At 52.3% G+C, this 13698-nt stretch overlaps 1 protein-coding gene and 1 long non-coding RNA gene across 3 annotated transcripts; one reads left to right on the forward strand and one right to left on the reverse strand.

The window, feature by feature from the left end:
• Nucleotides 1-1960: 1960 nt before the first annotated feature.
• LOC122367000 lies at nucleotides 1961-6162 on the reverse strand. 2 transcript variants are annotated; one of them, XR_006253980.1, is made up of 2 exons: nucleotides 2821-3284; nucleotides 1961-2580 (listed from the first exon to the last, which is right to left on the reverse strand). XR_006253980.1 is itself a non-coding variant. In XM_043339735.1 (2 exons), exons 1-2 carry the CDS (start codon nucleotides 6125-6127, stop codon nucleotides 2557-2559), a joined length of 654 nt encoding a protein of 217 aa, XP_043195670.1. In that variant the 5' UTR covers nucleotides 6128-6162; the 3' UTR covers nucleotides 1961-2556. The 2 variants fall into 2 exon arrangements, 1 of the variants encoding a protein (XP_043195670.1); XM_043339735.1 differs by lacking the exon at nucleotides 2821-3284 and adding an exon at nucleotides 5498-6162.
• A 4341-nt stretch (nucleotides 6163-10503) lies between these two features.
• On the forward strand, nucleotides 10504-12142 carry LOC122367001. The gene is made up of 4 exons (XR_006253981.1): nucleotides 10504-10660; nucleotides 11490-11629; nucleotides 11749-11800; nucleotides 11919-12142. It is a non-coding gene; the product is annotated as an uncharacterized LOC122367001 (long non-coding RNA).
• Nucleotides 12143-13698: the final 1556 nt, after the last annotated feature.

Here is a 13698-nt window from a genome sequence, read left to right on the forward strand (position 1 = left end):
GCACGATCATGGTGTGAGAGCATGGTGGCACGAACGAGGCGTTGCGTTCAGCTCCTTCACCTTCAACCGCAACCTTCAGGGACGTAGCTTGGGTCTGAGTACATCTGTTCGTGTGTGACTTGTATTGTCTTCTGTTGTCACCTACTGCTGCTGCCATCCTCTGTCCTGTCGACGCGCCTCGCGTTCCTGCCCTTGCGTCGTCATGAAGCAACGTCGGATGAGAGCGTCCACATCTGTCACAGCTTCGCCGACTTCGGCAGTCTCTCCAGATGTGCCCTCTGCACAAACACCCTCTGCACAGCCCAAGTCGTGTTACAGCGTCATGTCGCTCGGACACTGACATGTTCTTGAATGTCTGGCAGGATTCTACAGGATGCAGTGACGAACAGATCCTGCAGAGTCTGGCAGTTCTGTCTGTCTGTCGTGCATTATCTGACTCTTGACGTGGTGCTGATGTCCTCCCATTGGACGAAACGGACGAGAAGAACGTGCGCGCGTTCTCCTTCCTGCGTTGGCCAGCATTGGTCGTTCGTCTTGTTCCACCAGCTTCGTCGGACCTGTCCAATACCGGGCCGCACGCCACTCTTGCTTCCTTGCTGAGGAAGTCCGCGAACTCTGCAAACGACGGATAGCCGGGAGAACAACCTTCTTGTGGCTCGTACAACCTGACGTCAACCACGCGTCTCCACCTGTCGACGATGTATCGTGGCAGTTTTTTGAGGATCACGTTGTTCTCATCCACTGAGTCAAGTGAGGCCAGTCCACTCACATGTCTTGATGCTGTCTTACAGCTCTCGAGGTAGTCAGCTAGTTGTCTCAATGCTTTCCCGTCGCCGGGTCGAACTGCAGGCCACTCATGGATGCGCTTGCGGAAGGCATTGGCAGTTATGAAGGTGTTACCGTACCTATCATGGAGTTTCTTCTTGGCATTGTCGTATGCATCTGTAGTATTCAGGTGCAACAGGCTTTCAATCATCGATCTGGCTTCTCCTCTTGTGTATCTGGACAGAAAGTGTAGACGCTCCTGCGGGCAGGCTGTCCTGTTCTCGATGTATGTTTCAAAGCTGTTCATCCACAGATGGTACCTCTCCTCTTCTCCAGAAAACACATCTGGCTCGATAGCTGGTAGACGGGCGCGCTTGCTCTGCTCCACCAGCAGCTCGGAGAGACCTTTCAACACATTTGTTGTGTTGTCGTCTTGATCTTGTTGGTCATGATAGGGAGGCTGGCCGCGTGGCTGAAAACTTGGTGCCTCCACATTCAAGCTACCTCCAGCAGGTCCAGTCGCTGCTGCGGCGTGCGACTCACTGGGAGGCATGCCAGGTGAGGTTAACATCGGTCTTGCTCCACTTGAGGGTCTCTGTTCATTACCCTCCTGAGACAGCATCCTCTGTTCTTCCAACACTGCTTGCTGTGCTTGTGGTTCATTTGGTGGGCCGTCTTCTGTAGCGCTATCATCCAGTTCTCTTTCAAACCTTTCCACGACTTCCTCTTGCATTTCTTGAACGGCCATCTGAGTCTCCAGCTCCAATGATTCCTGTTTCTGCACTCGAGCTCTTGGCGCTGTCTATCCAGATCCTGTTTTCTGTTCAACATCTTCAGCTTTGCTTGAATCTCGGCCTTGTTGTGTTCCGCCTGGATGCGCATCAGCTGGAGACCAGACTTGACTGACTTAGAGGAACCAGATTTTGTTGACACGCCAGCGCGTGAGAGTGGTTTGACACTTGTTTTCTTCAGTGTGCTCTGGTACTCTTCAAGAGCAGTCTTAATCTGGTTCACAGTCTCCATGGTTTTCTTATGTGTCTCAGTGTGTCTCTGAAAGTCTTCTGGGGAGAGAAGATGCTGAAGATCTTGTTCCACCTGTCCCAGAGAAATGTAGGTGTGAATCCATTTAGCAACATCTTCTTCCATGATGCCCGGGAGTGTCTCGACTGAAGTATCATCATGCCGCATGTAGAGGAACACAGCTGTTCAGTTTGCCACTCTATTTCAGAATGCCGCGCGGGCCGGCTGACCCGCGCAGACGATGACACAGCGGTACAGTCTAACAGACAGGCGCACGCACACCGCGCCCTGCGCACGCGCAGCCGCCGCGCGGCCCCGCGCACGCGCAGTCGTCGCATGGACCACGCCCAATTACCGTACATTACTTTCCCACGTAAAAGTTTGGTTTGTTCCGCACACGAACCGGATAGCGACGCGCGAGCTCACTGCGGTTGCCCGTAGAAACAGACGCGTCATCGGGCCGCGACAATGGCACCGGCGCCGTCCGCTGAGATTGCGACAGCGGCACTCGGCCAGATAGCGGCGATGACGGAACGGCAGCGCCCGAGACCTCGCGCTGAGTCGGCTCAGCAGACGACCCAGCAGCAACACCAGCCAGCTCGCCAGACGACCCAGCAGACGGCTCGGCAGACGACCCAACGGCAGCACCAGGTGCCGGCGGCCGAACGAGCGCCGCGGCGGGCGGCCGTTGAACAGCGTCGGCGGCAGCCGGTAGCCAGCCAGAGTGAGCTCCCTCAGCGCCGCCGCCAGATGTCACCTCTCCGCTCCGGCTCAGGTCAGGTAGCTGACGATATCCTGTGGACAGGGGTCGGCGTCTCAGTTCATCGACCTGGAGATCGATCTCTTTTGGCTCTCGTCCTCTTTCACGAAGTTGATCGATGTGACGTCTCCAGCATCTCCCGTCTTCTAATCATACCACATACGACACCGGTCCATCGATCGCACAGATAAAGCCGGGTACCCAAGGACGACCCACTGAGAAATTTCTTGCATAAACCTGGTCATCTATGTCAAAAGTGCGAAGCGTACGCTTACCGTCATGGTTTTGTTTTTGGCTCACTTGACCTTTGACCACCGTCGCCCGGATGCTCGGCCGTAGAAGGTCCAGCTTACTCCGCAGCCTCCTGCCAAGCATCAGCTCTGCGGGCGGAACACCAGTTGTTGACTGAGGGACAATGTGTTGATGAAGGAGCCAATTTGCGAGACACAGATCCCATTGTCCCCCGCCAGAGCGCTGCAGCGCTAGCTTCACTTCTCTCACCATCCTCTCTGCCAAACCGTTCCCCTGACTGTGTCCTGGTTCTATCGTTTTGTGCTCTACGCCGTTCCCACGCAAAAACTCTTGGAACTCCTCAGAAGTAAATGCTGTCGCATTGTCTGACACGAGTACATCAGGAAGGCCCCAGCGTGAAAACATTTTTCTCAATTGAACAATGGTGGTCCTCGAGCCAATACTGTGACACAGTTCAGCCTCTACCCATTTTGAGTGAGCGTCCACCACAACCAATCCTCTTACCGGCTCAGCTTAATCAATGTGAATCCTGGACCACGGGCGGTCCGGCCAGGGCCACATACTCAGCGGTGCGCGGTCCGGTGCTGGGCGGCTCTCCTGGCATGGCTGGCAGCTCCGCACGACTTCCTCGATGGCGGCATCGATGCCCGGCCACCAGACGTAGCCTCGTGCCAGCGCCTTCATGCGCCTCATCCCGGGGTGGGCAGCATGTAGCTCGGCCAGTACCTCGCCTTGTGCCCTCTCTGGAATGATGACACGGTGTCCCCACATGAGGACGCCTGCGGTGACTGACAGCTCCAGTTTCCTGTCGGTAAATGATTTTGGCACATCGTCACCTTCACACCAATCACCATACTGCACACTCTGCAGCACTCTGCTCAACGTCCGATCCGTAGCTGTGAGTCGGGCTATCTTTTTTGCGTCGATTACGCGACTGTCCACCATCAAGACCAGCTCTTCCGGTTCACCTGATTTGCCTAAAGGTAACGGAAGACGGGACAGAGCGTCGGCATTTCCCATGCGATCAGTCGGTCTGTGCTCAACGCTGTAACTGTATGTCGACAGCTTCAGCGCCCACCGTCTGATCCTAGCAGAGGTCATGGTCGGTAAGTCCTGATGTTCTCCGAACAGTCGTAACAGCGGCTTGTGATCTGTTACCAGCTTAAAACGGTTCCCGAGCAGATAGTTGTGAAATTTGCACACGCCGAACACAATGGCTAGAGCTTCTCTGTCAATCTGTGCATATCTGCGCTCAGACTCTGTCAGAGTACGCGATACATACCCCAAAGGCCTCTCTGATCCGTCAGCCTCTCGATGCGCCAGTACCGCGCCGATGCCGACGGGAGAGGCGTCACAGACCAAGACGAGCTGCTGGCCACTCCTGTAGTGCGCCAGAAATGAGTCCGACGTCAGGGCGTTCCGCGCCCACTGGAAGCTCTTCTCCTGCTCGGTACCCCAGCGCCATCTGGAATCTTTCCGGAGGAGCTCGTACAACGGGGCCAACTTGTCAGCACGGGAGGGCAGATACTTTGCGTAGTAGGTCACCATTCCGAGAAAACTTAGCAGCTCCTTGACACTTTTAGGAACTGGAGCATCCCTGATAGCTCTCACTTTGGCTGGCGTCGGTCTGATGCCATTCCTGTCGATCAGATGCCCCAAATACTCCACTTTTTGCATCATGAACTGACACTTGGATGCACGTACCTTCAGTCCAGCTTCTTGCAAGCGGCGGAGGACCTCGTCCAGCGTCTTCAGGTGCTCTTCAGTGGACCTACTGCTCACCAAAATGTCATCGAGGTACACGGCAACAGATGGCATGCCGCTCAACACCTTTTCAATCTCTCGTTGGAATATCCCTGGCCCAGCTGATATTCCAAATGGTAAGCGAGTATAGGACATTGGCCCTTTAGCCGTACTTATCGTCAAAACATCCCTCGAATCTTTATGAATGGGAATCTGGTTGTAAGCTTGTGCCAGATCAATCTTCGAGAAAATCCCTCCTCCCGCTAACTGAGCAAAAAGATCCTCAACGAGCGGTAGTGGATACTGATCCAGTTTGACGGCACGGTTGGCAGTGAGTTTGAAGTTGGCACATACCCTGATCTCACCAGACTTTTTCAGCACTGGAACCAGTGGTGCAGCCCACTGGCTGTGCTGCACCGGCACCAGGATGCCCGCCTTGACGTCCTTGTCGATCTGCTCTTCCACCTTTTCCCTGTAGACGTACGGCAGGGATCTGGGTCTGAAAAATCTGGGGGGCACAGAACGGTCCACCTCTAGCTTCACCTCGACCCCTTTTAACTCACCGAGACCCGGCTCGAACACTTGACGGTACTTTCCCTTCAGCTGATCGATGGCCGAGTTGAAGACCGCCTTGACCTCGCACCAGTTGATTCGGATGGCCTCCAACCAGTCTCTGCCCAAGAGACTGGATCTGCTGCCTTTCACCACGATCACCTTCATACCAGGGTATGTCATACCATTGTGCTCGACAGAGGTGCAAAATTCCCCGAGCACAGGAATGGGCTGATGTGTATATGCTCGTAGCTGAACCCTACACTCTTTCAGCCTAGGCTTGCAGTTCAACATGCTGAAGGTATTCTCTCCAATGAGAGTGTACCTAGAGCCTGTGTCGATCTCCATTGTCACATCAGTCTGTTGCAGTTTAACATCACACGTGAACGGAAGTGAGCCACCCACCTGTCTGACGTCAGCAGTGCCGGTGTCAGTGGATCGACGGATCTGGCCGACTGCTTCTTCGGCTTCCACCCAGCTCTCCCAGTCCTCTTCATCGCCGGAGCCGGTGACATTGTTGGCCGACTGACGGCGCCTCCCAGAAGTGGCCGACTTCCGTGGGCGGCGCCTGCACGCTCTCTGAATGTGGCCGAACTGGCCACAGTTTCGGCACTTGAAGTTACGGAATCTGCATATATCTGGACTGTGATTCGCACGATTGCAACGCCAGCAAGGCTCTGTGTTCGCCTGCGCTGCAGCAGCATGGACAGTGGCGTGGCCCGTGCCCCCGCACTGACCTGCGATGACCTGAGCGTCCTTACTCGACATCTCGAGCGACAGGCTGACTTGCTGAGCTCTGGAGAAGTCCAGCTGGGGCTCAGCCAAGAGGTGCCTCTGGATGCGCTCGTCAGCGATGCCGCACACCAGCTGCTCCATCAGCCGATCCTCCAGTGTGCCTCCAAACTCGCAGTGCTCTGCTGCCTTGCGGAGCTCGGCGATAAAGTCTGCAACAGGTTGAGACGGATCACGATGGCACTGGCTAAATCGAAATCTGCTCAATATTTTCGATGGCTTGGGGTCTTTGTGAGCTCTCATCACTTCTAACAGCTCTTCAAACGATTTATCATGCAGTGCAGCCGGCGATACTAAACTGCGAAACAATGTATACGCCTTCTTCCCACAAGCAGTCAATAAACGAGCTCTCTTGACGGTACCATCAGCGATTTCCTTACTTTCCAAGAGGAAGACAAAACGTTCCTCCAACTCACACCATGAATCCGTATCGGGATTAAATGGTTCGATCTCACCCATTTTGCTGCAGCAGAAGTCTCGGTGCCCAACGGATTCAATACCAGAGCCGTCCGCGGCGACCGGGACCACGCCTTGTCCAGCACCCGTCCTTTGGCTGTCCGTTTTCCTCGTCGCCAGTTGTAGAGGAACACAGCTGTTCAGTTTGCCACTCTATTTCAGAATGCCGCGCGGGCCGGCTGACCCGCGCAGACGATGACACAGCGGTACAGTCTAACAGACAGGCGCACGCACACCGCGCCCTGCGCACGCGCAGCCGCCGCGCGGCCCCGCGCACGCGCAGTCGTCGCATGGACCACGCTCAATTACCGTATATACACCGCACAAGCTGTGAGCCGAGCTTCATCAGGTCCTGCAACTCCCGTTTGAATGCCTTTGTTTTCAAGCTGGTCTGGTACTCTCTCCCAGCTTCAGTTGGAGTGATGGTCCTGCCTGACATCGACTTGTTGCCTGACATGTCCATCTTCTGACTTCGGCACAGGAAGCCTCCGACAGAAAAGAGTGACAGAGATAACAACAAAGCTGCACTACTTGTAAGACCAGATGACATGAAGTTGTCGAGGTTTGTCAACTGTAGGAAATTAGGACATTCTATAATACAGGATATCTCAGTTAATATTGTTAGTCTCCTTGAAGAAAGAGCGTATCAGTAGGGTCTATACTGTCCCATGAAAAATCTCAGAAACTTATCTACCTACTGTGGCCAATCGTCCTAATGGAATTTTCTACTGATCTGGCCACCGGTTTTTACTACAAAGTGTTAGTCGTTCAGTATGTATTGGGATCATTCAGTAGTGACACCTTGCAGCGATCATTGTGGACCGTGATGACCGTAGAAAACTGTGAAAACACATACAAAAGACAATCAACTCAATGTAGCTTACGATTCGCCCAAGGTCACTGGGGGGAACAGCCACAACAACACGAACTGCACATACCCAATAAACTGACAATTTAACAACGAAAATTATTTCTTAATCAGTCCGCAAGAGACAATTTCAGATAGGTAGCCAGCTGGCACTGTGACAAACGAATATGCATTTATGACAGAGCGAATAAGCATTACACGATTTGTGTCAGTGTATGGCTACTCACTTCGTCCGGGACGATAGGCGACTTTAGTACAAATGTCAGTGACTCAGTATGGTGATACAGCCAACTGCACCGTCAGTATAGCCGGCAATAATATTTCGGCTTCAGTATCGGTCCAAGTGGCAATCACTGTTCAGCAAACCGTACTTCACTGCGCCCCGATCAGGACAGCTCTGATGCCGTTCAACATGCGTCACATATCATTACAAATCGTCTGGGGCGGTCACCTGAAAATAGCAAATGCAGTCGTTTAGACAAAGCAGCCCTCACTCAGGCTCTTGCATAACAAAACCTAAACAACCCGTAACGGCGGGAACACTACAGTATCTTTCAGAATTAGGTACCTATGTCATTTTTGATCAGGCCATCGCTGAGGTCTTTGTAGGTCACCAAAAGTAAAATTTTAATTAACCTTTGCTCCCAATTTTGACAACTTTTCACAAACCGGTGCATAAGTCAGGAACCAAATAGGTAGAGCTGCAGTGCTGCTGCTGCTGGAAAGCGCATTCGATAGCTCTTTCAAAGGCCTTTCTGAGTAATGTTCTCCGATTTTACCTAGGGTCAACGGTTCAGGTTCCAGGTTGGCGTTTTTGCGGAAAAGGTTTTTGTATCATAACTTTTGACTTGAAACTTGTATGAGTTATGACGCTGATTTTACCGGCATCGCGTTTGTTTCGTCGAGACGGGTGGAATGAACTAGGTAAGTAGGTATAAGTTGACCTGAATGATCAGCTTGAAAATTTGACACCTGGTCTAGGTCACGAAAAAGGTCATGTTGCATGTCATTCAATAGTTATTGTTGAGCTGAACACATTCATGGTGTTCTAAGCGCTCTATCACTTGTTTCTACCTAAAGTTATGGTTAAAAACTGTTGGAGATGTTTCATGACCTGAGATGACCACAGGGGCATAGAAGGGGTCATAGGTGCAATTTTCCGATTCATTTTGTCATGTTTACCTGTGTCACGTGGTTTGAATGTGTTTTCGGCCAAAAGAAAAGCATGTCAATTTTCTCCCAATGACTTACCTATACCTACCTAATGGATGTCGCAAAATTGACCTGACATTTTGCGTCCCCGTAGCTCAGTTGGTAGAGCGTAAAGAAAAGCATTTCAATTTTCTCCCAATGACTTATAATGGATGTCGCAAAATTGACCTGACATTTTGCGACTCCATAGCTCAGTTGGTAGAGCGTTGGACTCCGCTTGGTGAGAGCACGCGTTCCCATGACGTTCTTTGAACAGATTTCATTTCACGTGAAATTTCACGTGGAATCGGAAGTCAAGCCGTTCTTTACCGATTCCACGCGGAATTTCACGTGAAATCCCGCGGAATTCCACGTGAAATACGGGAATTGGAAAAGCTTGTCCCGAGCGCTTTTTTCAAGATGGTGACGCCCAGTGGAGGAGGGAATGTGAATGTGTGCGTATGATATGGACTGGTTTTGCGGAATATGTTACTAAAATGTTAGGTACCGTTTTTGCCAAAAACCTTTTTAGGGATTGTTTCCGCTGTTACTAACCAGCAAACTGGTGTGGAAAATGGAAATATTAACCGGTAGGTATTCTTACAAGCTGTGTGCACACCAGAGACTTTTCTATAAAAACTCCATCTGCCTCTTATCACTTAAGATGCATCATGTAACTTACCGACAATACAAGCAACGCTAAGTTCAATGCATGTTTCACAAATCTGGGCATATTACATTTATGAAGCCTCTGCGACAATTACGCCGTGAAATTTCCGTGCGGTCGGCAAAGAACGCATCAGCTGACTGAGCCGTAAAATTTCACGTGAAATTTCCGTGCAAGCCTTAGCCTCCTGATAGGTATGGTTGCGGTTGGTGGCAGGCCGTAGCCAGGCGAAGTCAGTGAGGGGACCGGCCGTGCGTGGCTATGTGCGCACGTTAAACTTTGGACTCTAAATTCTGCCATAGAACTGGAATTGCGCGATCGGAGGGTAGAGGGCAGGGTCACCGCAACAAGCTTCGCTTAGCGGTGGCTCTGTCCAGTGGCGCACCCAAGGGGGGGGGGGGCCCTGGGGCCCGGGCCCCCCCCCCTCCTCGGGTATTTTTAGGAGGCCCCTGAACCTGATCAGAGCTTCGGGTACTTTTAACTCGGGTACTGATCAGTGCTACCGACAGGAGGTCCTTTGGTCAATATAGGAGGCCCTGTGTACCAGCAGGAGGCCCCTTGACAAATAGGGGCCCTCTACCAACAGGAGGCCCCCTGGACAAATTAGAGGCCCTCTTTACAAATGGGAGGCCCCTGTTCAGATAGGAGGCCTGGGCCCTCTACTAACAGGAGGCCCTCTGTACAAATGGGAGGCCCTCAATATCAACAGGAGGCCCCATGTACAGATAGGAGGCCCTCTGTGCCTTCAGGAGGCCCTTTGCACGCATGGGAGGCCCCCTCTGTACATGAATGGGAAGCCTTTGTGCACATGGGAGGCCCTCTGTACAAATGGGAGGCCCTCTGTAGCAACGGGAGGCCCCCTTGACAAATATGAGGCCCTCTGTACCAGCAGGAGGCCCCCTGGGCAACTCAGAGACCCTCTAAACGAGCAAGAGGCCCTCTGTACAAATGGGAGGCCCCCTGTACAGATAGGAGGCCCTCTGTTCCAACAGGAGGCCCCCTGGAAAAATATTAGACCCTCTTTTGCAAATGAGAAGCCCCCTGCACATATAGGAGGCCTCCTGTACAACTGTACAACAGGAGATCCCCTGGAAAATTGACAAACAGAGGCACTCTGTACCCACAGGAGGTCACTGGACGAATAAGATGCCCTCTGTACAAACGGGAGCGCTCTGTACACGTGAGAGACCATCCGTACCAACAGGAGGCCTCCTTGACAAATCAGAGGCACACTGTAGTTTGTACCAACAGAAGGCTCTCTGTACGATAGGAGGCTCCCTTTACATACCTATAGGAGGCCCTCGGTATCGGCAGTAGACCTCTGGTGCTGGACAATCTGAAGGCCATGATGCCATCTGTACAAATTAAGGGCCCTCTGTACACATTATTACTTAAACCGTTTTCCTCTAATTGAAAAAGTTGTTAGTTTATTTCTACACAGACATTGTTCAAATCTTGAAGTGCCCTCAATTTTGCGATTTAGTAGCATCTTTTTAATGACCTTCGCGTCAGCTGAATGTTTACGTTTAACGGCCTTGTCCTTCGGAATTTGGATCGCACGGAGTTCGCATCGCTCCGGTTCGTTTTTTTACAGGTATGTTAAAGATATATAAAGCGTAACGTGAATATGAGGTTTTTAACCTCCCCTGTTCTTGTAAATAATTGTTGACCAACCCATAAAACGGTGACTCTTGCCCACTTTTGCATGATTTAGCATTACCAGTGCAGACGTCCTTCGTCCACTTTCGACGGTTACGTTTGTTTCCAGAGTTTTGAGCCCGTGGCCTTCCGACACTAGCCTGTTTTTTTTTGTGCTGCACCGCCGATTGCATAACATTTGCTCTGAGATGCCCGATCGCAGTGCCGACGTCTTGTACTCTCCCACGCCACGTACCCGGTCGGCACCATATCTTGCTGCTCGCCACCGGAAATGGGTGGCACCATCTACTGGCTGCTGAGTGCACTCAAAATTCACGCTTGGAGCAGGGTGACTCTACTCTATCTACCCGCTACGGGTCACACTGCAAGTTCGTCCTGTCGCAAGGATTGCCAACGCCCAGTCATCGGACCAACTGTCGCTCCCGCTGAGGCCGCTGCCGCTCAGGAGGTCGCACGGCCTCTCGGAATCTTCCGCCTGCCGTCGTTCTGAAGAAGAAGAAAAACACTGGACAATGAAACGATTCCCCCCTCCCGGTCATCCTCCCACCACCACCACCACCATAACGTCGAAGGTATAAGCTGTTAGAGCTATATACCAACTATTTCTACCTACCATTGTGATCCTCTCGTCAAGGCCAACTGAATGCTATGGTATTTGACAAAATTTATAAAATGGACATGGCGTGACCTCAATGACAAAATGCCTTGATTACCTATTATGACTCTTGCCGTTTACTTCGGTCCGTGATGTATGTGATCCGCAGGTGGCATCTTGCGTCAACAATGTGGAAGAACGCTAGTGGCTTTCAAAAGCGAAAAAGGAAACGGCAAAAAGAGGCAGCCGATGAAGCTAGGAAATTCAAAAAACTAGACTCTTTTCTTTTTGGAGAACGCGCTGTTAACGGTCAGTATCCTAAATTTTTATCAGAAGTAATTATCCCAATTTTTGTTTGTAATATATTTGCTAGGAATGCTAGGAATATATTTGTAATACATTTTATCTTTTTGTCGGCCGGTGTGCAGAGGCCGACGAGCGGCGCCACTGCAGACATCGATGACCGGGACTCCGGGAACGGTCAGTATATTGGATAGCTTGATTGGCTACCTGTGTTACCTAACTTACCTGTCCGCTATCGCCACAATTCACAAACGGCTGTTTGAGCTAATTACTGATCGCCGACTCTCCCTGGCAGATCCTCTCCCGTCCTGTTCCGGGTCGGCTGCTGCCACCCGACAGCCGCATCCGCCAGTCCCAGCGGCCGGTGTGCAGAGGCCGACGAGCGGCGCCGCTGCAGACATCGATGACCGGGACTCCGGGAACGGTCAGTATATTGGATAGCTTGATTGGCTACCTGTGTTACCTAACTTACCTGTCCGCTATCGTCACAATTCACAAACGGCTGTTTGAGCTAATTATTGTCTACTGATCGCCAACTCTCCCTGGCACTGGCAGATCCTCTCCCGTCCTGTTCCGGGTCGGCTGCTGCCACCCGACAGCCGCATCCGCCAGTCCCAGCGGCCGGTGTGCAGAGGCCGACGAGCGGCGCCACTGCAGACATCGATGACCGGGACTCCGGGAACGGTCAGTATATTGGATAGCTTGATTGGCTACCTGTGTTACCTAACTTACCTGTCCGCTATCGTCACAATTCACAAACGGCTGTTTGAGCTAATTATTGTCTACTGATCGCCAACTCTCCCTGGCACTGGCAGATCCTCTCCCGTCCTGTTCCGGGTCGGCTGCTGCCACCAGACAGCCGCATCCGCCAGTCCCAGCGGCCGGTGTGCAGAGGCCGACGAGCGGCGCCGCTGCAGACATCGATGACCGGGACTCCGGGAACGGTCAGTATATTGGATAGCTTGATTGGCTACCTGTGTTACCTAACTTACCTGTCCGCTATCGTCACAATTCACAAACGGCTGTTTGAGCTAATTATTGTCTACTGATCGCCAACTCTCCCTGGCACTGGCAGATCCTCTCCCGTCCTGTTCCGGGTCGGCTGCTGCCACCAGACAGCCGCATCCGCCAGTCCCAGCGGCCGGTGTGCAGAGGCCGACGAGCGGCGCCGCTGCAGACATCGATGACCGGGACTCCGGGAACGTTCAGTATATTGGATAGCTTGATTGGCTACCTGTGTTACCTAACTTACCTGTCCGCTATCGTCACAACTCACAAACGGCTGTTTGAGCTAATTATTGTCTACTGATCGCCGACTCTCCCTGGCAGATCCTCTCCCGTCCTGTTCGGGGTCGGCTGCTGCCACCAGACAGCCGCATCCGCCAGTCCCAGCGGCCGGTGTGCAGAGGCCGACGAGCGGCGCCACTGCAGACATCGATGACCGGGACTCCGGGAACGGTCAGTATATTGGATAGCTTGATTGGCTACCTGTGTTACCTAACTTACCTGTCCGCTATCGTCACAACTCACAAACGGCTGTTTGAGCTAATTATTGTCTACTGATCGCCAACTCTCCCTGGCACTGGCAGATCCTCTCCCGTCCTGTTCGGGGTCGGCTGCTGCCACCCGACAGCCGCATCCGCCAGTCCCAGCGGCCGGTGTGCAGAGGCCGACGAGCGGCGCCGCTGCAGACATCGATGACCGGGACTCCGGGAACGGTCAGTACCCGAAGGTTGTTTCTTCATTAGACAAACACTATTCTTTAGAATTGTGTTTTTCTATTGAAAAACAAACTGAGGGTGTTTCCATTTCGGGATAGGATTCGTGTTTGGTGCAGCGAATTGGGGCACCTTGCACCGTTTGCACACGAACCGATAGATTTTGATTAAATTTTCAGGACAGCTGCCCCCGCAGATTATCTACCACGAAACACCCTCAGCTAAGAATATAATTATTTTTCTTGCACGTGACACGTGCACGTGTTTTAGGCCCATAGGCTTCAACATTAGGTGGATTTTCGGCATCGCATTTCTCGCAGACGGGTGTTTGTAATGCGATGAGCTTCTATGGGCTGG

This window comes from Amphibalanus amphitrite, unplaced genomic scaffold (assembly GCF_019059575.1).
Source record: "Amphibalanus amphitrite isolate SeventyFive unplaced genomic scaffold, NRLGWU_Aamphi_draft 000844F_arrow, whole genome shotgun sequence".
Classification (NCBI taxonomy): domain Eukaryota; kingdom Metazoa; phylum Arthropoda; class Thecostraca; order Balanomorpha; family Balanidae; genus Amphibalanus; species Amphibalanus amphitrite.

Bases quoted from the DNA above. Each gene is read 5' to 3' on its own strand.
- LOC122367000 (XM_043339735.1), bottom strand. From the start codon at position 6,127: ATGAGAGCTCACAAAGACCCCAAGCCATCGAAAATATTGAGCAGATTT. The intron at 2,581-5,497 runs GTGGGTGGCTCA...CCCTGTCCACAG, and splicing joins GCACTGCTGACGTCAGACAG to GATATCGTCAGCTACCTGAC.